Source organism: Zeugodacus cucurbitae, chromosome 5 (assembly GCF_028554725.1).
Source record: "Zeugodacus cucurbitae isolate PBARC_wt_2022May chromosome 5, idZeuCucr1.2, whole genome shotgun sequence".
Classification (NCBI taxonomy): Eukaryota; Metazoa; Arthropoda; class Insecta; order Diptera; family Tephritidae; genus Zeugodacus; species Zeugodacus cucurbitae.
The window spans coordinates 5,217,668-5,242,709 of record NC_071670.1 but is presented as its reverse complement, the minus strand read 5'-3'; the positions used below and the strand labels follow the sequence as shown (position 1 = coordinate 5,242,709).

The 25,042-nt window shown below is 35.2% G+C and overlaps 2 protein-coding genes across 3 annotated transcripts; one reads left to right on the top strand and one right to left on the bottom strand.

Annotated features, from left to right (window-relative positions):
• Window positions 1-1,989: 1,989 nt before the first annotated feature.
• On the bottom strand, window positions 1,990-16,187 carry Chc_1 (clathrin heavy chain). The gene is made up of 9 exons (XM_029038072.2): window positions 16,019-16,187; window positions 14,658-14,766; window positions 14,199-14,514; window positions 9,434-9,641; window positions 9,040-9,375; window positions 4,845-8,813; window positions 4,557-4,723; window positions 3,338-3,424; window positions 1,990-3,149 (listed from the first exon to the last, which is right to left on the bottom strand). Exons 3-9 carry the CDS (start codon window positions 14,238-14,240, stop codon window positions 2,928-2,930), a joined length of 5,031 nt encoding a protein of 1,676 aa, XP_028893905.1. The 5' UTR covers window positions 14,241-14,514; window positions 14,658-14,766; window positions 16,019-16,187; the 3' UTR covers window positions 1,990-2,927.
• A 509-nt stretch (window positions 16,188-16,696) lies between these two features.
• LOC105208542 (protein bric-a-brac 1) lies at window positions 16,697-24,498 on the top strand. Of its 2 annotated transcripts, XM_054232633.1 has the most exons (3): window positions 20,659-21,230; window positions 21,287-21,424; window positions 22,345-24,498. In XM_054232633.1, the coding sequence occupies exon 3, from the start codon at window positions 22,584-22,586 to the stop codon at window positions 24,177-24,179; it is 1,596 nt and encodes a 531-aa protein (XP_054088608.1). In that variant the 5' UTR covers window positions 20,659-21,230; window positions 21,287-21,424; window positions 22,345-22,583; the 3' UTR covers window positions 24,180-24,498. The 2 variants fall into 2 exon arrangements, with proteins under 2 accessions (XP_011176743.1, XP_054088608.1); XM_011178441.3 differs by lacking the exons at window positions 20,659-21,230; window positions 21,287-21,424 and adding an exon at window positions 16,697-17,269.
• The last annotated feature ends 544 nt before the right edge of the window (window positions 24,499-25,042 follow it).

The window sequence follows — 25,042 nt, the reverse complement described above, 5'->3', positions numbered from 1 at the left end:
ATTTTTTATTTTTTTTTTTAATTTTTTTTTATTATATTCTTTTTCATTATTTTTTATAATTTATTTTTTTACAAAACTGTCTGAATAAACATTCATGAAACAAATCTCTCTAAATATAATTGTTAATTTTTCCCTACACAATTCCAATAATCGCTTAACGGTTTTCTACTGTGCGACCAAATACTATAGAGCGTGTTCAAGTGGGCAGACAGATGTACATAGACAATGAGGAACCAAGCTTTCTAACTGAATGGTAGTTGGTGTAGTTTGATTTGGCGTTTACCTTATTTGTAACTGTAAAAAAGAGAGTAAAAAAATTAGAGTATGATTATTGTTTTTTTTAAGCTAATGAGTCTGACTTGATTGGAGAAAAATTTCTTTAAAAGTGAATAATTCAAAGTAATACTGCAAAATGTGTGATGTTTGTTTAATTACTTAAATAAATTAAATTAAAAAATGACAAAAAAATGGAAAAATAATTTAGAAATTTTTAAAATTAAAACCATTCAAAAAGAGCGTATTAATTTTTTTAAAAGAAAAAAGTTTATCAGCTTTATAATTTAGACCGGAAATAACGCTTTAAGCATTCAATTATCTTATTTTAATTCAAATTTATACATATTTTGAACATTAACCTTAATTATTTTGAACTTCGATAACCACTTGCCGATTTTTCGAAATTCGAATTTTTATTTTAAGTTCGAAATTATTTTTAAAATTTGTTTTTTATGTTTCGAACGTATTTTTATTATAATCTTAATTAATTTTAACTTCGAAAACCACTTGCAGATTTTTCGAAATTCGAATTAAGATTTTCTATTCAAAATTATTTTGTAAATTTCTTTTTTTTTAATTTTCGAAAGTATTTTTCATAAAAACTGAAAATACACTTTCGTGTTCGAAACACATTCGAATTTCGATTTTCATTTCGAAATTATTTTTTAATATTTATTTTTTTAATTTGTTTATGTTTCGAACGTATTTTAAATAAAATCAGATAATACACTTTCGTGTTCGAAACACATTCGAAGTTCGATTTTTAATTTGAAATTATTTTTTAAATTGTTTTTTGTTTGCAATAAAATCTAATTACACACTTTCGTGTTCGAAACACATCACCATCTACTGCTGACAAACACAAAAGACATTCGAAAGTTAGTCTTTCATCAGATAAGACGTTTTTATAATTTGTAAATATTTTGAATTCTTGAATATTTAGATATATTCAATTCGAATTTATTAAATTTTTTTTCCGAAAGTATTTATAATATATAATTACACTAAAGCTCTCGGTATTCGAATAATCGACTATCTGGACTAACCGTATAGGACATTATTCGAATAATAATACACGGTTTGCAGAATCCGGATAGTCATCGTCGACTATTCGATTAACCGCTCATTTCCGACTATCCGGTTAATCGTTCGTTGTCGACTATTCGAACAGTACAAGTGCATTAATTTTCTTATTTTGATTGAAAAATGTGAAACTCATAAAAAACAAACAAAAATCAAATGCCGCTTGGATTTCAAACAATTTTCAGTTAATTCATTTTCATTAATTCAAATACTCGCAACAGAGCAACTATTTGAATAGTCGCAGTAGAACAACTATTCGAATAGTAGCAATGTTACGACCATTCGAATAGTATTAACCGAATATTCGAATAATCGGTTTTCAGGTTCTTCGAATATTTTTAAGTGCCCTAAATTACACATTTTCCTCAAATTATTAATAATTTTAATGTTTCAACATATTTAATGATTTTACGATTTTTCGAATTCTTTTTTAAATATTATTTGATTAATATTTGTGATTTTTCGAAGTCTGATGTTCGAAATTGTTAGAAACTCTTCTATAAGCTACTTTCTTAAAGATATATTTTCGAAAATGGTATGAGTTAATTTTCGAAAATATATTCGAATAAACACTTGATACCAAATCATCGTTTCCAATTGATAATTTCAATTAAATAAAAAAATCTCCTGTTTTTCTTTTTTTTAATAGATATTTATTAACTAAAAAGTTTTTTTTTATTTTCACTTATAATAAAGACAAAAAAATTAGCATAAATCTTTCATTTCATTTACGTTATTTGTTGGTATTCTTGTTGGTTCGCTTAATCATTTGTTCAACACTACACGTGCTTTGTAATACGGTTTATCTTTATGAATAATATTTTTGTTGTGTTTTCAGCTTCGAAATATGACAACAAGTCAAGCAATTGAGTAGGAGTTTTATAACAGTAGAGTAATGAAAAAAGTTCAAATACATCAAAATACAAATACAAATACAAAAAAAAAAACACAATATTTCAATTATATATGTATGTATGTGTGTATACGCAAAGCAGAGACAACAAAGCACGAAATAATTAATTAAACAAACAACTTGTAATTATAATTTTTAATTGGTAATTGTAATAATGGTAATGTATATGTGTAATAATAATTATTATATATATACTTGTAATACATTTATGTATAATTGTATATAGTTTAATATATGCAAAATCTATGCAGAACACACACACACACACGACTAACGCTCTCTGTTTTTTGTGTTGTTTTTGTTTTGTTTGTGTATGTATATATACGTATGTATGTCTGTAATGCAGTGTTAACGCTTGTATTATAATTTCTGGTTTCAGCGTTTAAATGATTGAACTACGACTACATTTACATTTTGGAAATTTTGATTTCGCGTTTAATTTTTCGTTTTCCTTTTAATTTTCCATTTTTACGCGTGTTCAATTATGTGTGTGTTTTTTGTATGTTTCTAATTTTCGTAACAATACGGATCGTGTGCTAGATTTAGTTTTTGCTAGTTTTGTTGTTGTTGTTGAATTTCAATTGTTTCAATTTCACTTTTAATAATGTAGTAGTAGTGGTGGTGGTGTTGTATTTGTAGTTGTTGTTATTGTTGCCTACATTCCATAGCCGGGATAGGCCATGTTTGGCGCATAGCCAGGCGCCGCCGCATAGTTTTGCGCATACTGTGGTGGTATGCCCATAGCCGGTCCAGCGGTTATCATCAGTTGTGGCTCCATTGTGATGATATTCTTGTGTTCGACGGTTTCATCCTCCTTCTCGCGTTGCGCTTCGTTCTGTTCCAGTTTATCCACTTTGGTGGTGTATTCGCGTATTACCTGTGAAAATGGAAATTTCATGAGTTTTTGTTGCAATAATTTATAAATAAAATAAAAAATAGTTGCTAAAATTAAAATTAATTTTTTTTTAAATTAATAATAATTAAATTTATTTTTTTACAAATTAATAAATTATTAAAATTATTTTCTAAGAATTCATAATCTAAAAATTAGAACAGATATCTTACTTGTATCAAATAGGGCATGGCAAAGTCCATGATATTGTGTTTCCATGCCAACTCCAGTATAACATCAGGCCGCAGCAAATCGTAACACTAGAAAAAAACAACGTTAAAGGTTGCATCTAATGTAAAATTGTTTAAAATTTGTCTTTTTCCTTCCCAAATATTGCTCTGCTTTAGACGACTTGCTCTCTTTGACTTTCTTAATATTTACTATTATCTCTAGTTATTACTCGTTGTTGCTCTATCTCTAATTTAGCTTTTATCAACTTCTCTTGTTCTTGATCTCTCACTCATTCGAACTAAATCGCTCGTTATATGCCTAATTTCATCTCGTTATGTCTCTCTCCCGCTTTCCTCTCTCCAACTTTTCTGTTATCCGCGCTTATGCCTTCTAAGGTCTCGCTGTACTAATATTTAGTCCTTTAGTATTTGCGCCCCTAGGACATATCTTTTTTCCTACGCATTTTACTATTTTACAGCCAATCTCTCTATACTCTATCTTTATTTCGTACTCTCTTTGTTTCTCTCTCTCTCTCACTACCACCCTAGATCTGTTGTTGTTGTTACGATTATCCAGCCCTGCTAGAATGGGAAGTACAAGCCTAGTTGTCGTCGAGGTCATCTAACGGGAGGTCCAGGAAACATATTGTTTCGATGGGGTCGGACCAAAGGGAAAAGGGTGTTATATGAGTTGGGTTCGTTGACCATACAAAAAGGTGATTAGTGTCATGCGGGGACTCATTGCATGCAGGACATATATTCTGTATATGGGGGTTCAGTCTGGATAAGGGGGAAGACCTGCTACAATATCCAGAACGAAATTGCGCAAGGGTTACTCTGGTTTCACGTGGCAACTCTGCTAAGGGTGGTGGTTTGACTGCATTCACTGGGAGGGAGGCAAGGAAGGTGTTAATGGCTTCACTGTGAATGGCATTTAAAACGTGTTTGAAGCTTTCCGCGTTTGCAGTCTGGTCGGCGTATTGCGTTAAGTCGTCGACGTATTGTATGAGTGACCTCTTGATGCCCCTGGGAGGCGATTCCGCTTCCAACAAATGACTAAATAGGAAATGTAGAGCTCACTTACTAACACTTCGCTTCATTTATCGCTCTTTTGCCCTTTTTATAGCTCCGAATTGCTACTTCTGGCTTTTATCTTTCTCTATGAATTTTATCTTTCTTTTTCTCTTTTCATCTTCGCTCTTTCGCTCAACTACACACTCACTTGGAATAGACAGGCAGCAAAACAGTCATGGGCATTACGTTCCAGGAACCAACCCAGAAGCTCTTCGGCGATCTCCTGTTTACCCGACTCGGCCGCATACTCCATTGCATCCTTGTAAAGTTTGTCCTTTTTGCACAATTCGACGCTCTGCTTCCAGCGGTTGTTGCCTATAAATTGGGGAAAAATGTGAAAATGAGTCAAAGAATAAAATGTAAACTAAATTTCTCGGACCCTTAAATACCCGTGACCCTAAAATTTTTTTGACACTTTTCTGCTCGACTCACTCACCTTTGTACAAATAGGCAGCAATACGTCTAAATTCGGTCAATTCGTGCTTCTCCAGCTTTTGTGCCAATGCGATTGTGTCGAAGTTATCAAATCCATCAATGGAATTGCGTAGACCCTGATAGTCTTCCTCATCGATGAGTAGGCCGTTGAGCGCCTCGTTGATCGCCTTGTTGTTGAGCGATTGTACTGAACGCAAATATGGTTTCACCAATTGTAAATGACCGGTCTTCGAGAAGAAGCTAACGGCACGTGTATGATCCATTCGTGGTGCCAACACCAATAGCATATCGTTCAATAGCAATGGCTTGTAGTCCAAATAGAATTGTATAGCTTTGTAGTAGAGTTCGATGTTGGCCACTTTGGTGATGATGTCCTTGAAGTGACCTTCACGCCAAGCCTCCGTCGGATGTGCCATCATGGCAAGCACTGCATTATCGTACTCTTCATACTTGTCGTAGAGGAATACCAGTTCGGACCAAAGGTGTGCCGATTCGGCAGCGCGCAACACTTTTGGTATGTTGACACGCGACCAGAACAGCTCGAGATGCTCGCGCATCTTAGACGGCTTGAATTTCGAATAGAGTATAGCCAGTTCGGTGAACATGCCCATGTGGGCGCGTTCCAGTCCCAAAGCGGACTCCAACAACGCAATAAGCTCCTCAAAGTAGCCACGATCTTGATAGTAATTGATCAGATCTTCCAATTCGTCGGCGTGCACGACGATGTGCAGACCACACATTTGCGCTAGACGGAATTCCTCGGCATCGACACAAGCGAAGCACACCTCCTTCCAGGTGCGTGTCGAATTAGCTTTACGTGCCGAATCTACGGCACCCTGGAACTCCTTCAAATAGACCAATGTAATGGCGAGACGCGCAAAGTTGCTCACATTGTTGTACAACAATTTGGCCGCATCGTACATGCCATCGTTAAAGCAACGATCGCCGATCTTCTGTATGTCGGCATGATTCGGACCCGAAATGAATTCCTCCAAATCGGCCAGACGACCGGTACGTGCATAAGCATAAATCAGCTCGCTTTCAATGTACGATTCGCGCGCCTTTTTGCGTGCCATTTGTAGATAACGCACCAGATCGTCCCAGGAATCGGCCTTCGAGGCGACATCCACCACATCCATGTACGCGCTCGGATCGTCAGCTTTGATATACGAATCAATAGCCTCCTTAACGAGTCCCTGTTGCAATTGTGCTTTAGCGAGCTGTGACCAAACAGCCGGCTCGTTGCAGCGCTCGGCGAACTCATTAGCGCGCTCCAAATTATTCACCTGCTCGATAAGCACCTGAATAGCAGAGGTATTCACATCGAATTTCTTGAAGATGGCGAACGCCTCTTCGTACAATTGATTCGAAATAGCGATATTCGCAATATCGGGCGCATCATAGTTGTCCAAACGGTTGATATAGTCCATGACGCGTGTGCGATCGGCTTTGATAGCGGTCAAGATCAACAAGTTTTGCAAATTGCGATGATCGGAGAACACAGACGAGTCAAGTATAATTTTTTCGAGCAATTCAATCAACTCATTTGGTAAATCGGCAGTCATGAAGGCCTTCACCGTCACAGAGATATCATCTGGATCCTGAGTTTCAGACAGCGCTGTCTGCACGACCTGATCGATCAACTGACGCTTATAGGGATTTGCTTCAGACAACACTTCCACCCAGAGTGCGGGATCGCGACGACGCACCAAATAACGCGCTTCGCTCTTGAACAGCGAATTCTCATTGCAAACGGCGATCAGTTCGCGATCACATTGACCACGTTCGTAAGCTACACAAGCCAAATGAGGATCGCGTTTCTCGCAATAGCGACCGACTACACGACTATCGTAGTATTGGTTCTCCTTGAGGAAACGTTCCGGATTATTATTCGAATCGATATAGATCTTGGCCAATGCATTGTGCGTTGCTGGCTCAACACAACCGTCATGCACGCGCGACTCCAACCACGGCAACAACAATTTCAAACGATTACGTTTCTCCACTTCAGCCACTAGCTCATCGGTCGAGAACTGGCCCTTTACGACAAGTATCAAATTTTTGATAATATCCTCAGAGCAATCAACATCCAAGAGACCACCAACGACGACAGGCAAACGTGATGGATTCACTTTTTGCACATAAATTTCAATATATTTCTGCAGATTGTTACGGTATAGATAGAGTACTAGATCGTGCACGAAGTCAAAACGATCACAAACAATGATAAGCGGCAACTGATCGGTCAGTTTGGCCTCCTTTAGGAAATTCTTAACGCGTTCCGCATTATAGCAGTTGGATTCGCGACAAATGCGTTCAACTTCCTTGATTTGATTAGTTTTGCAAGCCGCCTGTATATACTTGAAGTGCACCTCGGGATCCTGCGAGTAGTTCACAATCGAGCCGAGGAAGTAGAAAAGGCCCTCGTAAGACTTGAAACTCTCGAAGAGATCAATCAATGCTTTAGTTGTCAATTGTTCATGATATTTGGTTGCAATTTGCACGCATATCTGCAAGTTTTGACGTATATTCGCCGTCAACATGGCCTTCAAGCACTCCAATGAGTCCTCCACGGACAGCGTGCCAAAGTAGCCCACCAGCCAATCGGCATTCAGCAGATGCGTATGCACCACAGCGCGTTTGATGTCATACAAGTCGGTGTAGTGCTCCAATGCGCGTTGCAACAAGCCGGCTTTCTCGCATAGCTGTGCGATGTGCGCGCGATCGTAGTGCGTGAACATAGCATTGCCGAGTATGGCATCAGCCACTTGCGGAGCCGAAACCAAATTCATTTCCAGTAGGCGCGTCTGCAAAGCACCCTCATTGGGGCGATTATGCTTGAGTGCGTCCAGCAAGAAGGCGGTACATTGCTGCACCATTGAATGCTCCATGAAAATATCGACAATCTGATTGATATCGGCCAGTGGCTCCTCCTCTTCGGCCACCAACATAGAGGCGAAACCGGCGCCCTGTTCCGGATTGGTGCGCATTACCGAACGCAACAAGAATATATAATCCGGCGTATAGTTGACCTTTTTAGCGTACAATACGATCTTTTGGAACTGGCCGGTCTCAGCGAAACATTGTATAACCTTATTGGGTACATTGGCGCGCAAGTAAATCGATAGCGCCAATGTCAAATCGGATGTCTTCACCAAATCTCCCAACTCCTCACTGCACTCGAGCTTCTCCTCCTTCAACCACTTCTCACACAACTGTTTCTTACCCTGCACCAAAACGGGGCGACACAACTCCAACGACTCGTACTTATTCAGTTTACCCTGATCGAGTAGTATGCCAAAGTATTGCAAAAGTGGTGGCGTCGTCGAGCCAGCGGGCGATTGCACCTGCTGGAAACGTTGTATGGTTTGCGGTGTACGCAAGATACCTTTCGGTGCGAGCGCCGCCACCTTAGCCGCTTCGGCGTATTGCCCAGCAGTAAAAAGTTTATTGAATTTACGCACAAAGAGATCCTCAGCGCCGGAGAGATTATTGCGCACAGCCATGCGTAAAGCCAAATCGGGATTCTGTATAACCGTATTGATGTATGGTATGATTTGCTCCTCATCGACGGTCACGGAGAGTACTTGCCCCTTGCGATTAACACCGATTATGCCGCCACTGGCCTCGTGCGGTGCCGTCACAAAGATCGTATCGGCCGAGATACGATTCATGTAGATGCACGTGGCCGTTTCCATGTCATACAGATGGATATAGCCATATTTGGTGATCAAATAAATGGTATCATATTTGGCTGAAACTTGCATGGCGACGGGGAAATCGCTTTGCGCCTCCGGTGGGAAGAACACATCCACCGATTTCTTGGGGAAGGGCTGATTGCCAGCCGGCGGGGCACCCACTTCGATAATATGCAATTTACCACCGCTTGCGGTGCGCACAGCGAAGCAAAACAATGTGGATGTCTCCTTGTTGCCCTCCATTTTGAACATGGCGAATGAGGCAGCATGACCTGCGTGACAGAGCAAAAATATAATAAATAAAATAAAATAATAAAAAACAAGAAAAAAAAATAATAATAAAAAAATAAAAAAATAAAAAAATTATAAAAATTAATAATTAAAAAAATAAAATTAATAATTAAAAAAATAAAAAAAATAATAAAAAAATAGTAATAAATATTTAATAATTATTTATGACACATTAATTACAGCAACAGCAAACGCGCCCCAACTCACCTTCGATGGCCTGTGATACCTTGCGCTCCACCGAATACAACTGCATAGCACCGGCCACACGATTTGGCAATGCCGATATACCCACCAACAACAACCACTGTTGCGTTGGATTGCAACGATAGTTGATAATTTGACAACCATTCAACGATGAATGGCGATCAAACATTTTTTGCGGTGTGGAATCACCTTCCATGGACCAATGATACACAGATGTTTCGGTGACCAAGGCCAGCGTGTTCAATGAAATCCACTTCCAGAATACCACATCCTCGGTCATGGTGTGCGCCTTCATTTTCGATTTCATTTCGATATTGAAGATTTGCAAGGTCTTTTGAGCTGCAAACACAAAAAGACACATTAGCATGTTTTTATCAAAAAAATTTATAATCCTTACCTTTGAGCGCAATAACTTTGCTGGCTGGATTCATGATGGCCGAGTCGGCGGAGATGGGACGCCTGGTCGGGTTGCTGACATCGTTCATGTCGATAATGACCACTTGTGCGGTATCATTAACCTTTTCACGCACACAAATGAATTTATCAGACTCCATGGTGAGAGTGCTGAACGAAATCGAATTGATGTTGATGCCGACATTTGTGAGCTGCAAGGAAAGAAATGAAAAATTAAAGAAAATTAATTAATGAAAAACATATTTAAGCAAGAAAAATATATATATAAATAAAATAAAATTAAAGATAACTAATAAAAAATACAAATACAATTCGTGTAGAATATTGGGATTTACATCCACTCAAGTACTGCGTCTTCAGCAATATTCCTTAAACCTATTTGGAGTGTTTAAAAGCTGACACAATACTTCTTATCATAAAAATCGTTATCATCACAAAAAAAACAACAAAAACAAAAAAGTACAACAAAAACCAAAAAAGTAATACAACAAAAACAAAAACAAAAATTAGAATACAACAAAAGAGGAAACATCGTCATCATTTAATTGTACGCCAACATTTTCTATTTTTATTTCTAAATAAGAAAGTCCGTCTAGTTCAAGGTTAACATTTGTTTATTCCCAATATACCCCCTTCATGTCCCAATAGCGACCGCAAGTCGACGTGTGCCTGAACAATGCGGCGCCCAAATTTTCGTTTAATGCAGAAAAAAACACAAATTACAAAAAAAAAAATAATAAAAACACAAAAAACAAGTACAAATAACATCACATACAAATCTTATGAACAAGTGCAAAATATACTATAGCTTATGTATATAGAGTGCATTATGAGCTTAACTGCGCCGAAGTCATAAGACAAATTAACAAACTCTCAGTGCAGAGCGCATGCCAAGTGATAAGCAAAGGTCCAGACATATACATATAGACGCCGCAGGAAACGCAGTATGTGTAAGAGTTATTTTTAAGTGCAATAAACTGTCAATAAACAATGCAAGTACAACAAATAAAGCAATATAAAAAAATAAAATATATGCATTATGCCATTTTCTCAATAGAATGTCAATGGCATCGGCTAAATAAAGAACGCACAATGTCGGCCGACGAATGAAAACAACGAGTTGAAAAACGTTTTCTTTTGGTATTTTTGAATGTGGAAAACTTCCGTCAGCAGACGGTGATAAGGCGCTATCACGCTACGACATACGCTCTCGAAAGCAGTTGGCAGCTCTCAAAATAATTCTAAATGATTCTAAATCTAGAGACGCAATTCTTAATCTCTTTATGGGGGAAATGCTGTGGCGCATTGAATATTTTTTTCAATTAATTTGTTGCGATTACAAAGCACTAAGAAAAAACTTAAATCAACCAAAGAACCGCCTGCTCAGTATTGTGTCTGAGCTACTTCATACGTACATTGTATTTTGTGCTGTTAGAATGATAACATGGAAGTATACATCCAGGCGCCGAATGTTTGTATGGAATAAGATATACGAGTTTTATGTTAATGTATTTTTCCTACGGATTATTAATTCAATCATTTTATTATATACACAACTTATTATAAAAATTAAAGCATATATTTAGGCGCAGTAGCTATGATCTTGTTGAAATTTACTCATAATTTTCACACATATTCGACAATTCACTTATTATGCGTACGTCTGCATTATATTAATTATAGCATATTATTGAAGCATAGTTTTTGGCGCCAAAACAAATTCAGCTTAATATTAGCTACGAAATACAATTATTGATATTTTATAATTTTCCTTTACAAATACTAAATATTCAATTGTAGTAAAGATAATAAGTATTAAATCATACTTTTAGGGGCAAATGCAACATATACCATTCTATCTACTACTTACCTACTACTACTTGCCTACTTTTAGGATTACATGTATATGATTTCCGTTTATTTAATTACCAATATTTAATAAATTACCAATTTTCACAATAATTTCCTTTACTGTAGCTTACTTTTAGGATTATATGTATATGATTTTTGTTTATTTATTGCCTTGTTCTTCTAACTTGCGCTAGATATTTAAATAGGTATTAAATATTTACTTGCTAATTATAAGAACTAACTAAGCAGCTTAGTGCGAAAGGTGAGAACGTTAAAATGTGCAACTGAAATCATTTAACTTTGGAATGGAAAATACTTTTAACTTTAACAAAATGCTATTTTTTATAAGAGTTACAAAGTATATGAAATAATAAAACTCCCTTTCGAAATAAAGAAGCATAATCTTCTAAAATTCCAAATTTTCGAAGATTTTCAAAAATTTCGAAGTTACTTCAGAGCATATGGAAACACATAAAAAAAAATCGCGCTACTTGAAAAAAAATTAAGATAAACCCATGCATAATGTATGTATGTATGTATGTACATTTGAGGGGAGTAAACAAAAACAACGAATGAATGATAAAAATGTAATTGTGGAGCAGTAAAAGTTGACTATTGTGATTGTGCAGTGAAGCAAACGAATGAACACATTGTAGATATGTACAAATATATATATACAATTGTTATAATAGGTATAACGGCATACAATGTATTTTCGTAAAAGTCTAGTAGTTCCGTTACTATAATATGAAAGTATGGTACTGGCATTGAGTAACAGTGGGTCAACTATTAAAGTGATTGTATGTATTTACATACAGACATATGTAAAGCAGCGCCAATTAACTGCTGATCAAGTGATAGTAAGTGAATATTAGGTGTAGAGATTTGAAACTTGTTAAAGAGAAATTGTGTTAGCACACAAATTAAGGTAATTTTATTATTTAATAATTTTTTTATTTTTCATTTTTTACTTATAATTTTTTGTATTTTTTATTTTTATTATTATTTTTTTATTTTTATTTTTTATTTATTGCTTTTTATTTTTTTAGTTTTTATTTTAATTTTTTACTTATTATTATTATTATTATTTTTTTTTTTATTGATCATAGTTATTACTTATTTTAATTTTTCTTTTTTTACTAATTCCTTCATCATGCCAAAACTCATGAAAACGCAACCAACGAAAATGAGATTAATGAACTCTGGTATAATAAATCAGCATAATGCGTACAGAAACCCGCAAAAAACATTTGATACTCGGCTGCACATAAAATCATATATAATCACTTGTATATACATATACAAACTGAGTACATTGCTGGTCCGCAGTTAATAATCTAATTATGAGACAATAGAGAGAAATATGAAGAAACCTTAACCGCAACTGACTAAAATCAGTTTTATGCCAACGAAAGGCTTCTCCAGCGCTAAATAGCATACCAATGGGTACAAAGCAACAACAACAAGCTTGAGTCATTACACACACGGGAATACAAAAACATAAATCAAAATTTATGTCAGCAACACGGCGACTATGAATAAACTAAATCGGCGCTAGGTAGACTGAATGGAGTAATTGTGAATTTGTAAATTTTTCTACTACACTACAAGACAAGTAGAAAATAAATTTAAATAAATCATTAAAACATGTGCATGAGAAAATGGAAAAGACATAAAGGTATGAGTAAGCTCACTCAACCAATGCACTGTACTGAAATAATAAGGCAACGAACCGGTTCAGAAACTGAAGCCAAAACGAAAATACAAAAAAAAGACTGTAAGATGTACATAGGTACTAATAATAGTTAAAGAAATGTTGATGTAACTGAAACGAGTAAGTCAGCAGCGTGAGCTGAATTGGTGTCAGAGCCGAAAACACTTATGTACGTACATAAAATTAGTGATTAGATAATGACGAATAAAATCAGATATGAGCAAATGACGTTAAAGCTAAATATTTAGCGTTGAAAGTATATTTTTTTAGAATAAAATATTGAAAATATACTAAAAACACAACATATGATACGAAAAATTCAAACTAAATTATACATATATAATATTCAAATCTTGTGCTACTGCATTAATTTAGTCAATGAATAGCCGAAGAAATAAAACGAAAGAGTCGTAAAAACCTGTAGGTAACACAAAATAAATCAAGAAACCTTTATTTGCTTTAACCCCCAAATGTCTAGTGATGAGTCACATTTGTCGGTTGTGCATACCACTAAAACATGCAAATACACACACACATTGTATATGGCGCATGCATTTATTGAATGGCAGTAGCGCCTATACTGAGCACAGTAATGTGCCGGAATGCCGCAAGTGAACATACAAATAATGAGCAAACCGGCGGCCGGTTGCACCAGTCACCGACACGCTCGGAAATACTTTTTTTTTTTCACTTATTGTAAATTGTAATGCGTTTCAATTTCAGTTTCATTTTTTATCAGTAAACAGTACCAGCAAGATAGTTGCTTTACATGTACATATTTCATTTTTATGCTTTATATAGTCGTGGTTTATGTATGTATGAACTATGTAATTGTTGAAAGTGAAGCTTTGTTTTGGTGTAGGCATTTATGCGATTATACTCCCACAAGTATGGCAAGTATGAAAATATGCCGTCTTATCACAGCACAATGAAAGTATGTATGTATGAACCTGCTGTTGTTGAGCTTTTTATAGCACAGCTGGCCGATAATGAAGCAATTTTTTTCTTGTGTGCGCTGAAAATAACAGCAGAAAAATGGGAGTTTGTTTTAATAGTCACACTCGATAATAGAAAGTAAATTAATAAGTTGAATATTTTTAAACCACATATTTTTTCGTACAATTTAAAAAAAATACAATACTTGTTGTGCATATAGAAAGCTACATTTAATGCTAGAACTCACCTGTAAATGCTCCTGGAAGCGTATAGGCAAAACTTGCGTCATTTTAGGCAGCTACTTTTAACACAATAGTTAAGTTTCACTGCAACAGCGCTGCAATTGTGATTGCGTTTATGATTGACTGCTTCAGGATCTCAGTGTTATTTTCTAGTTGACACCCTTCGTACTATTTAAATTAAATTTAATATCTTCAAATTCCTTTATTCGTCCGTTTGATCGATTTCGTTCTATACTTATTAGTTGTTGTTTCAGTTTTATCTGCTGTTATTTAGCACTTGTTCACTTTATTTAATTATTCTATTGATTCTCAGTGAACCTACTGCATTTGCAATGACAGCGAATAGAGAAAACATAAAAAGAACGATGTAAGATTAGATTAATGACATTCTAAAACACTAACAAAAATTAATGAAATCACTGCAATTTAATAATCGCTTTACTTTACCAAAAATCGAAAATTACTTTTTAAAATTGGTTTTAATTATCAGATTCACTTCTCGGCGTAACGAATCACACATCCGAATACTACAATACTTTTGACTCGTTCACTTTTGCTTTGTCCACAAAAACACTGAAATTTTGTAAAAAAAAAAATATTTTATTATAAATTTAAGAAATATATATAAATTAAAATTGAGATGCTCTTAAAAACTACGTGATCGCACAGAAAGTGGGTAGATAGCAAAAAAAAAAAAAAACTCTGATTCACAATTGAACGTCACCGCCTCTCAAAGAAAGTAAATGTCAGTGAGCAAAAGCACAAAACTGTTATGGTTCTACGTACACTATTTTTCGCTACTAAACACCAAAAATTTACCGTAACAAATTAAAATTTTGCTTACATTTGCAATAATACTTTATTGAATAGAAAATACAACTTGGTGTTGTAGAAAATTTATACAGAATTAGCGGCACTGATATTACTTTGCTCTCGAACTCGTTTACTGCTTACCGACGTCGTTGTCGTTTTTTTCCGTTTGACAGTAATGGAAAAACAAGCAAAAGAAGAAAGTGCACCACTGACAGCGAATAGGGCGAATTGAAATAAAAAATAGTGGTGAATTCAATGTTAAAAACTTTGGTGAAAATGATCTAATCGGAGATTTTTGATGTTATACCCGTTTTGAAAATTACTGCATATTGCCTATAATATGCCGTATGTCTAATTAAAACAATACAGGTTTTGCAACAAATTTAAGAATATCATATGCAGTAAATTAAGAAAACAAAATACAACTTGACTTTTAAACCACTTCATTTAGTACAAAGGAATTAAATGTATGGAGTGATGCTGCATTTTCGAAAAACCAATTAATGTATGACGTATATCCGAACGCACAAAAACCTTCTTATCACAAACAATTGCGGTTAATCGACACCTTTAGCCAACTGCGAAATTCTTTAAAACACCTAGAATACTTTGTAAAATACCACGTATGCCACATAAACAAAAAACATCTATGCTTGAATACGGCGAAAAAATATGTAATGGTTTAGCGCTAGTCAACAACCGCCCACCGCCAATAAGCGCAACAAACGTAGAAGCTACAACACGGTATCCAATACCTGAACATAACAGTTAGAATGAGATGACAAGCTATGTATTTAACTTTTCCGAATGATAGTCATTTTTCATTGTAGTTATCTACTGTATCTTCGTTTCTACCATATTCCTCCGCCTTTTGCGTCGCATACCCTTTCTCTAGCCAACTTGAAAAAATTTCCACTTTTCCTTTTCGGTCACTTTACCATGTTCAAAAAAATATCATTTTTCTTTTCACATACACGTCATTTTCGGTATATTTCATATGCCACACAATTACCATTTATCGCTGTATCTTTCTAAGTTTCTTATTTGGTTAAATTCGCATTTAAAATTCACTTAAATTGCACTTAAAACGCGTTTAACCATATTGATTTCTCCACCACCGAAAAGCGAAAATGACAAGAAAAATTCTTTCTGACAAATGAAACTCCTCAACTGATGTCAAAATCGCTTGATCAAATACGAGTGCACTTGTACAATGGTGAATTCACAACCAGAACTGTTCGATTTTTGCTTGCAGCGAAAAAGAGGAATTTAAGATGTTTTCTTAAGATATAAAAATATAAAATTATTTGTATAGAAAATTATATTTTATTCAGTGTTCTTTGCAGTTATAAATATTTGTATTTTGAAAAAGTAGTAGTTTTAATTGATTTATAAGATGAAGAAGAAGCAATAATACATCCACTGCTCTTAATGCATTTAAAGTGTCCAAAACCATACCGATTTTGGACATGTTTTCCTAGTTTATGGAGTTTTTAATCGATTATTTACGCATAATGGTTTTTTCTTTTAAGTTATTTCTCAGATTTTTTAAAATCTCAATATATAATACATTTTTGAAGTACCGGTTTTCAAAGTGTATAATTTTTTAATGCATATTGAAGTTGGCTGCTGTTTAGTAATCAGCCAACACTGAAAATTTTAAGCAACAGTGTTTTTAGCTGTAGAATTAAAAGGTTTCTAGATATTTGTAAAGACTTTTTAAATAACTCACAACGCAATCAGCATATTTTTCCATTAAATTCCATTCACCATAGATCTTTTTCTAAACTTTGCGATTAATTTATATTATGCAGTCAATTTTAATAGATTGTGAACTGTAATTTCTTATCAAAACGAGCCCACAAAATTCAACTCTGTGTAAGCAAGTGAACCCGCGCGTGCGGACAAACTCAAATCTCATGCAGTCACAATAGCGAACAAACAAGGCATGTAAACAATTGTAATTGTGCAAAAAAAAGAGGCAAATAAAGTGTACAGTGGCAGAGGGACGCAATAAATTCGTGAATAAAAATTTAAATGTATTTAGTGTGTGCCAAAGCGAAGAGCGTCGCATCGCCTTAGTGAATGTGAAAAATCAATAAATTAGTAATTGCAGTATATAGCATAGTTACAGCGAAAATTGTAAATTTAATTTAACAAAAGCTTTTTGTGTTCATACCATAGTTGTGTATGTATTCGCGTAATTTTTAATGTGCAAATATTAATGGCTATAAAAAGGACGCGGCTATATCGATGAATTAAGGTGAGTTTGAAAATTATAAAATTACTGAAAATAGTTTATAACAAAATGTGCTGGCGTCTCTTAACGCATAGTTACACCAAAAATAGTTTATACTCGATACTATATGTATATGCATTTAAACAAAGATATAATTGTGTATAACTAATTTCTGCAAGCATGAGCAACTATGCTTTGTTGCATTTATCTCATTTCATTTTAAAATTTTTTTGCAAAATGATCTTATGATGAATCTATCTTACAAATATTGCTTTAATTTTGTGTTTCGCTGGTTTTACTTGCTGCCATTGGTATATTTTGCCCAACACAGATTTACTTGCTCTTTGCATGTATGTATGTACATATAACGCCTCCTGCCGTGCCTTGCACTTGGCTATGAATCTTTCGTTTGCTTGTTATTGGTTCCACATGCAGCATGTACAGTGAATCTGCTCCTTTGCTAGTATTTGCTGTATTCATTGTATTAATTTTATATGTTTTTTCCACACAACTCCGCTTTAACAGCGTTGTCTTGTATTGTCGTGCTATTTTTATTATGCATAGCTTGTTTTTTAAATTTTTCCTGTCCCTTACCTTATTGATGGTTATTGCTCCTACTAGTTTTACTATATACTTTTCATATGTGAAGCGTGCCTGCGATTTGTGACGCTCAATTGTAGTGAAATATGCAATTTTTTTGTATAAATTTACGGATAATTTTTAAATTTAAATGAAAGGTATACTAGGTATATTATTATTTATTTTGTGGAATAAATTAGTTACAAAAAACTTATCAAAAAAGTGATTGTGCATAACAACGGCAGGAACTCACGGAGTTGGAGAGGAGTCGGCGCTATTTGTTTTTTGGTATTTACTATGTAGCTTAAGACAAACTAGTTAGTTGTGGTTTTTATTTTAGTAAATTGTAATTATGCCTTATATACACAGATAAGTTCATTTCTGCAAATATACAAGTCAAACCAAAAGCCCCTCACTCATATTGTTGCTAATTTTAGAAACGTTAAAACTCCATTTCCCGCAACGGATACGCGCCGTCGTTTCATTTTGCTAGCAATGTGACATGATTTTAGTATGTCTTGAATGTTAAAAAATCGTGGTCCCCAACAGGCAATATTCAATACTTCAAAAGACTTCCAAACATAAAAGTTGACTGCATATACATCAACACAAATAAAAATATGTATCTATATGTCTGTATAAACGTTAATTTATTCACTTATCCACTCGTCGACGGTTTTTTGCAACATATTTATTCTCCATCGTCTTCGCCTTGGTATTTAACAAATTCTTTCCCTTCTGCGTGGCACAGCAAAAGTTAATGTTGCACTGCATATACATGCCTTACCCTGCATCACACCTCCAACCTCCTGTAGTCATTAGTTCATGTGTTCTTTGATTTTATATTGCAAAAAGTGTAAATATATCTAGCTTTCCACACACATTCCACATATTGACGTTTTTTGTTGCTGTAAAAATATTATGAACGCCTTATAGCCATGAAATTAATGCTTCAAACATGTTTTTTTTATTTTTTTTTATTATATTAAAAGTTATTATCATCCCTCTAGTTTTCTATACTCGTATGTGGCGCGCTCATTCTATTGGTGTTTGCAATATTTTTGTTTAAATCCTTGACAAGGTTACCAAGTTTGGTGGCATGCATTAGGGTTAAACATAAAGTGCTGGCATACATATTTTGTTTATTCTAAGTAAATAAATAAATAAAATTGCAAGTTAGAAATATAAATAAATATTTAATTTGTTAGCAGAATATTTATTCGGATGTTTTTTTTTAAATTAAAAATAAATTAAATATAAATTTTAATAAAGAAAAATAATGAAAAAAATTTTAGTAAACTACCTTGTAAGGTTTTGCTAATTGAAAATAAATATTTTTAATTTTTAAAAATATATTTTTTTAAAAACATAATTTTTTAAATATAAATTTTTACAATTACCTGCTCTATCTTCTAACCCTCAACCTAATAGCATAATGGTTATAAAAACTTTTGTTTATTTATAAGTTCTCTCTCTTTATTGTGCTCACCAATGACTTGAGGTTTGGCGCTCTCTGAGTAATCGCATTTGTTTATTTTTGTTGAAAAGCCATTTCTTATTGCGTTTATTTTTGTTTCCTGTTTCGGTACATTTCATCCACTAGATACTTCATCCTTTCTTGCTTATAACCTAAATGTGTGTGTGTATATATTTATGTATGTATGTGAAATTCTGGTTTTGTTAACATTTGTATACATATAAATCTATCACGGACATTTAACCGTTTTCATTATAAATTTTGCGCCAACATATCGTATTAAAAAAGATGCATATGTATGTATGTATGTTGGAATAGCTGTTATTTTAGTTAACAGCGATGTTGTAAAACTGTAGCGTAAGGCGGTGGGCGGAGTGTGCTCTCTGTAACTTGTATCTAGTTTAATTTTAATTTTCTCTCTTAACTGTTTACCACTTTTCTAAATAACATTCATGTATTTCAAAAGTGAGGTTAGTTTTTTAAGTTGTGTTTAATTTTAAAGGTTATATACAGCAGATTCACCACTTCCGGTGTCCAGGCTAAATTTGTTTGATGATAAGCTTGCTAAATACTCATGGATCATGATCGGAGATATGATTTACACGGCGATTTTGGCATAGATTAAAAATCAAAGAGTTCTCGTTGAAAGTTTACCAGGCAGAAAAGCTATCAGGAGACCGTTGACCAATGAATGGAATACGCGATCTTTGTACGATCGGTATGATGGGATGGGATGGGATGGGATATCGGATGGCTTGGCATGAAGCTTGGGCCCAAGGATAGATGAACTTTGTAATAAAATCTCAGAAGTAGGTTTTTGATACAGCTTCTGTAATGTTCCCAACAACAACAGCGACCATTTGCGGGTTTAAAAATTATAGTTTTTTATTTAATTTTGGCTGTCTGTCAACATATACATATACGTAAACATCTTACTGCTATTAATTTAAAAAAAATATTGATTTCTGTACTTTCTTCGATTACATACACATACACACATACTAACCATGGTATATATTTATGCACATTTGTAGCTACGCAAAAATACATAATTATTTTTATAGTTGCTGTCGCTACTGCGACTTGGCGTCGATTTTTTGTGGTTGTTGACAGTCTTCACGTTGTTGTTGTCTTTTCTTTAATAACTTCTCTCCGATTGCCTTTCCGGAGCGCAAGAAATGCTGCAAAAACATATTTATTTAAATTTTTTCTCAAGTCAATTTACTTGCTATCTCTTTCTTTGTTAACTCCTGCTGCATAAATGCACATGCAGCAGCTAACAGATACATATTTAACGTATAAATTTAAGTGGCTTGCCTGTACGGTTGTATAAAATAATATATTTTTTTCTTTGTGCGCCATATTGTAGTTTTATTAATGCCTTCGTCGCTACGCATGCAGTGTTGTTTAACCACCAGTAAACATTTTGCCGCGCGCTCTCTTCCTTTGAACATTAAACATAATACATATGCGCGCGCTCTCACTACGCTGGACGCTCTTCGATTTGTTTTACCCGGTCGCGCCAGTCCTGCTGCATGTACATAATATATATTTGTTTCTTGTTTTTTTTTTACAAATTTTATTTGTTAATGTTCTTTGGTGGCTCTCAGCTCGTCAGCAATGTCTCGCTTGTTCCATGCCACATGTGTGCGCCGCGCCTGTTCTCTGGTTGGTAGCTGCTTAACAGACAGGCTGTGGCGGTTTGCCTGCATGCTTTCCTTTTTATTTTTTCCTTAAAGTATTAATTTCTTTTTGTTTTTGTGTTTTTGTCTGTTAAAGAAATACTAAAGTACAGTGTTCCAAAATGTTTGTGCTACACTTTAGTCATTGTAGTTGTCATTGTTGTTTTTGTTGATATAATTATTGTTGCCTTTGCGCTGTAGAGTTGTTGCTGCAGCCGTCGCTGTCACTGTTGTTAAACTTCGACGCGTATGTAGTTGTTTGTTGCTGCTGCTACTTTTATTTTATTACTTTTTCAATTTCAGTATTTCTTTGTCTTTTGGCCTTTTCTGTTAAATGCAAAAAAGGAATTCGCTACTCGCGTACGGATTTTTCCATAAATTTGTTGCAGCAAGTTTTTGTCTTAAGTATATGTGCAAAATATGAAATTTTCATTTAATAAGGTGTGTGTTAATTGGGTTTTAACAAAAAATAAGTTTATTAAAATGGATTTTAACAGAAAAATAAGTTTATTAAATATTTTATTAACCGTTTTAGTGTTGGTGTACTCTATATGTGTTTTGTGTTAAATATAGTGAACTTTCAGAGGCTCAAATTTTGGATGCTTCTTTGTCCTTGGTGTGCTCGCATTTTATTGTGCATTAGTGTATGTGTGAGAATTATGTGATGTTAAATCAACATTTGGCGGTTGTAGGAAAATGCTCAGCGTATAATTAAAAAATGAATGAAAGTTTTCAATATAATAAATCTGACATAATAAATGGTATTTTTTCAAAGAAAATTAACAAATTAATACAAAATTAAATTAAACACACAACCGTTTAATAAATATGCTTGAGGTTATGTACATATGTATTTTTAAATGGAACTTAATCAATTTCTAATATCATATTTATAATAAAAACATTAGCCGAAGGATAATAATTAGCCTTAAAAACATATTTGTTGGTCTGTGTAAAAGCAACAACATCCCATCTCCAAATATTTTGTTATATAAAGTATTTTTTATCTATAAACGATAAGTGCATGTTCATTTATGAAGTATGAAATTAAATAACACATTGAGCCTACAAACACAGTCTAATCATAAGAAATGCGTGTTGGAGCTGCTCGGAAGAATTGTGGTCTTGAGCATTGAGTTTATGGTTAATTGGCAGCTGCAGCTGTGTAGTCAAGATTGGATTGCCAAGGCTGATATAATTTCTAAACGGATATAAACAGCTCACCGCCGGAAGTAGTGAAACGCATGTTAAACTATTATTAATATAAAAAAATATTATAAATAAATTAAATTGTATTAAGTTATATAAATAAATATATTTGTACTGCTGTTATAAATATCTACTGTGTTTTCTCTTTTTAGTATTACGACGACGCATAGAAATATTAGCGCTTCCGTAAGACTCCGTTAAGAGTTTGCACTTCCCTACAACCGAAAATTCGAAACTTCTAAGTGAAAAGTGGTTTACTACGAATATATAAACGACAAATTTTACGTGGGACCATTAATATCACACGGCAACAGCATTATTTCACCTCAAGCTAACGAAAGCCTGTACCTGAATCTGCAAGCACGGTTTGCCTACCAACGGCACGGCCACAATGAACGCGTCGCAGCGTCAGGAGTTTTGTGTGCGCTGGAACAGCCATTTGGGTAGTATTGGCGCCGCGTTTCCACAACTGTTGGCCGGTCAGCGTTTTGTTGATGTCACCTTGGCCTGTGAGGGGCATCAAGTGCATTGCCATCGGCTCGTTTTGGCGGCATGTTCATCCTATTTTGATAGTATTTTGGCTGAGAATCCATGTAAACACCCAGTTATCATATTGCCCAGTGAGATCAAGTTGTGGGAGATACAGGCGCTGGTCGACTTTATGTACAAAGGTGAGGTGAATGTCACACAAGCCGGTTTACCGCAACTATTGCGTTGTGCCGAACAGTTGCGTATACGCGGTCTGTATGGTTCGGATGCCGCATTGAATTTGAATCAGTTGAAGGCGCTTACGAATAAAGCGGCTGCGGCCGCTGCTGCAGCGACGCAACAACAACAGGCTGATGGCATTGAGACGGACACGGATACCGCTACCAATTCGACAACAACAACGACAGCAACAGCGGCCAGCGCGCTACAACAGTTGCATGCTGGTGGTGGCATGTCAGCGGCTATGATGGCACAAGAACTGCAACAACAACAGCAGCAGCAACAGCAACAAAAGTATCAGCAACAACCCACATTTATGATTAAAAAAGAGCCTGTACAACAGGACATGGAACAAGATCAGCAAATGGAACAGCTGCAGCAACAGCAAATGCTTCAACAACAACAACAGCAAAGCAACGGCACTATGTCGCATAACGCCATGCAACAAAATCACCTTGAACACCAACAACAACTGCTACATCAGCAACAGCTACAACTGCAGGCACAGCAGCAACAACAACAACAACAGCAACGTATGCCGCAAGCAACATTGGCGCATGTGGCCAACGCTGCTGCAGCCATGGCCGCCGCTAGCGCCACGACAAATTCAAATGCCAACAGCGAGGATGACGATTCGGGCGATGACTCCAATTCCAATCAGGCCTATGAAGAGCTCAATAAATATAGAGTGCAGCAAAAAATGGCTGCCAATAATTTGAAAGCGACACAAGCGGCTGCCGCTACCGCTGCTGGTGCGCATCTAGACTCCACCATCGAAGATGATCACAACTACGTGGCGGCGCATGATGAGGATAGCAGCTACTGCGCCAGCGCGGACACCGAACACGACAGCTCGGCTAATGCATCCCTGCTCAGCATGCTAGCGGCACAGGCGAATAGCGGCGCTGCAAATGCCGGCGAAATGGCCGGTTCGCTGAAACGTGTACGCCGCTCCGAAGCATCATTGGCACAGGCAGCCAAGTGCGTTTCCAAGGGACAAACCTTTCAAACGGTCAGCAACATGTTCAACATACCAGTATCGACAATACGCTTCTACATGGCGCGCAAGGGTATATTGCCACGCCGGAAGCGTGGACGTGGCGCCTCATCGGCTGTGAGTAGCGTTGGCGCCGGCAGTGGCGGCTTAATGACTGCAACTGCGGCAGCAACTATGGCGCAAGCGTTATCACAAATGAAGCGTGCCGAAAGTCCGAGTAGTGGCTTTCCGGCTCACCAGCTGGTGAGCGGTGCCAGTGTTGGTGGCAAGGCGCACATTTAATTCGTACAGCAACGAAGTTGAATAGTATAGCGGCACATGTTAAACTTATAAAGTTCAGCAGTAAGCATTTCAAAAGCTCTCAACGGTTACGAGTGAGATTATACAACAAACAAACAAACAACTACACGTACACACCTAAGCGCCGTACAGTGAATATATAAAAAATATACATAACAATACTCTTATTAGCTATAGATGTATGTGTAAGCAAGTAAAATATACCGCAAACGCCAATTTACTTAAGTAATTATATTATATGCATATAAATTAAATACATAAAAAAGTTAAGTTGTACAAAGTATAATTTTAGTTTGCTACATTCATAGCACAACATTTCATATATTCGTTAAATATTCATTACTGCTGTGCTGCGCGCAAGAAGTTGCCAAAACTTTAATATTTTTGCACCATCGTAAATATTTGTTTTTATATTTTTTGAAACATGTTTGATGAAAAAAAGGCAGCTGCAAATATTTTACGTTAAAATCTGACTTAAAAAATAAATAAAGCATTGCGCTTGCGTAATATTTCTATTTTTTTGTAATATTTACAAAATTCGTTTAATTTTTAATTCACTGACATTTTATATTCTAAACAAAATGCCAAATATGCATTATTATTTTAATTATTTTGTTAATTGTTTTATTTTTTTCTTATTTTTGAAATATATTTTTTTAAATATTATTTTTGTTTTCAATATAATCAGTCATTGTCAATAAAACTATTTTTTCGTGCTGTAAATATTTATATTTAGCAATAATTTTATAATTTTAATGCACAAAAGTTAAACGATTGCATTTTTAATTCCTTACTATTTAATGCTAGTTGTCTATAGAGTTAAGTTAATAGTTATAAGCTTCAAC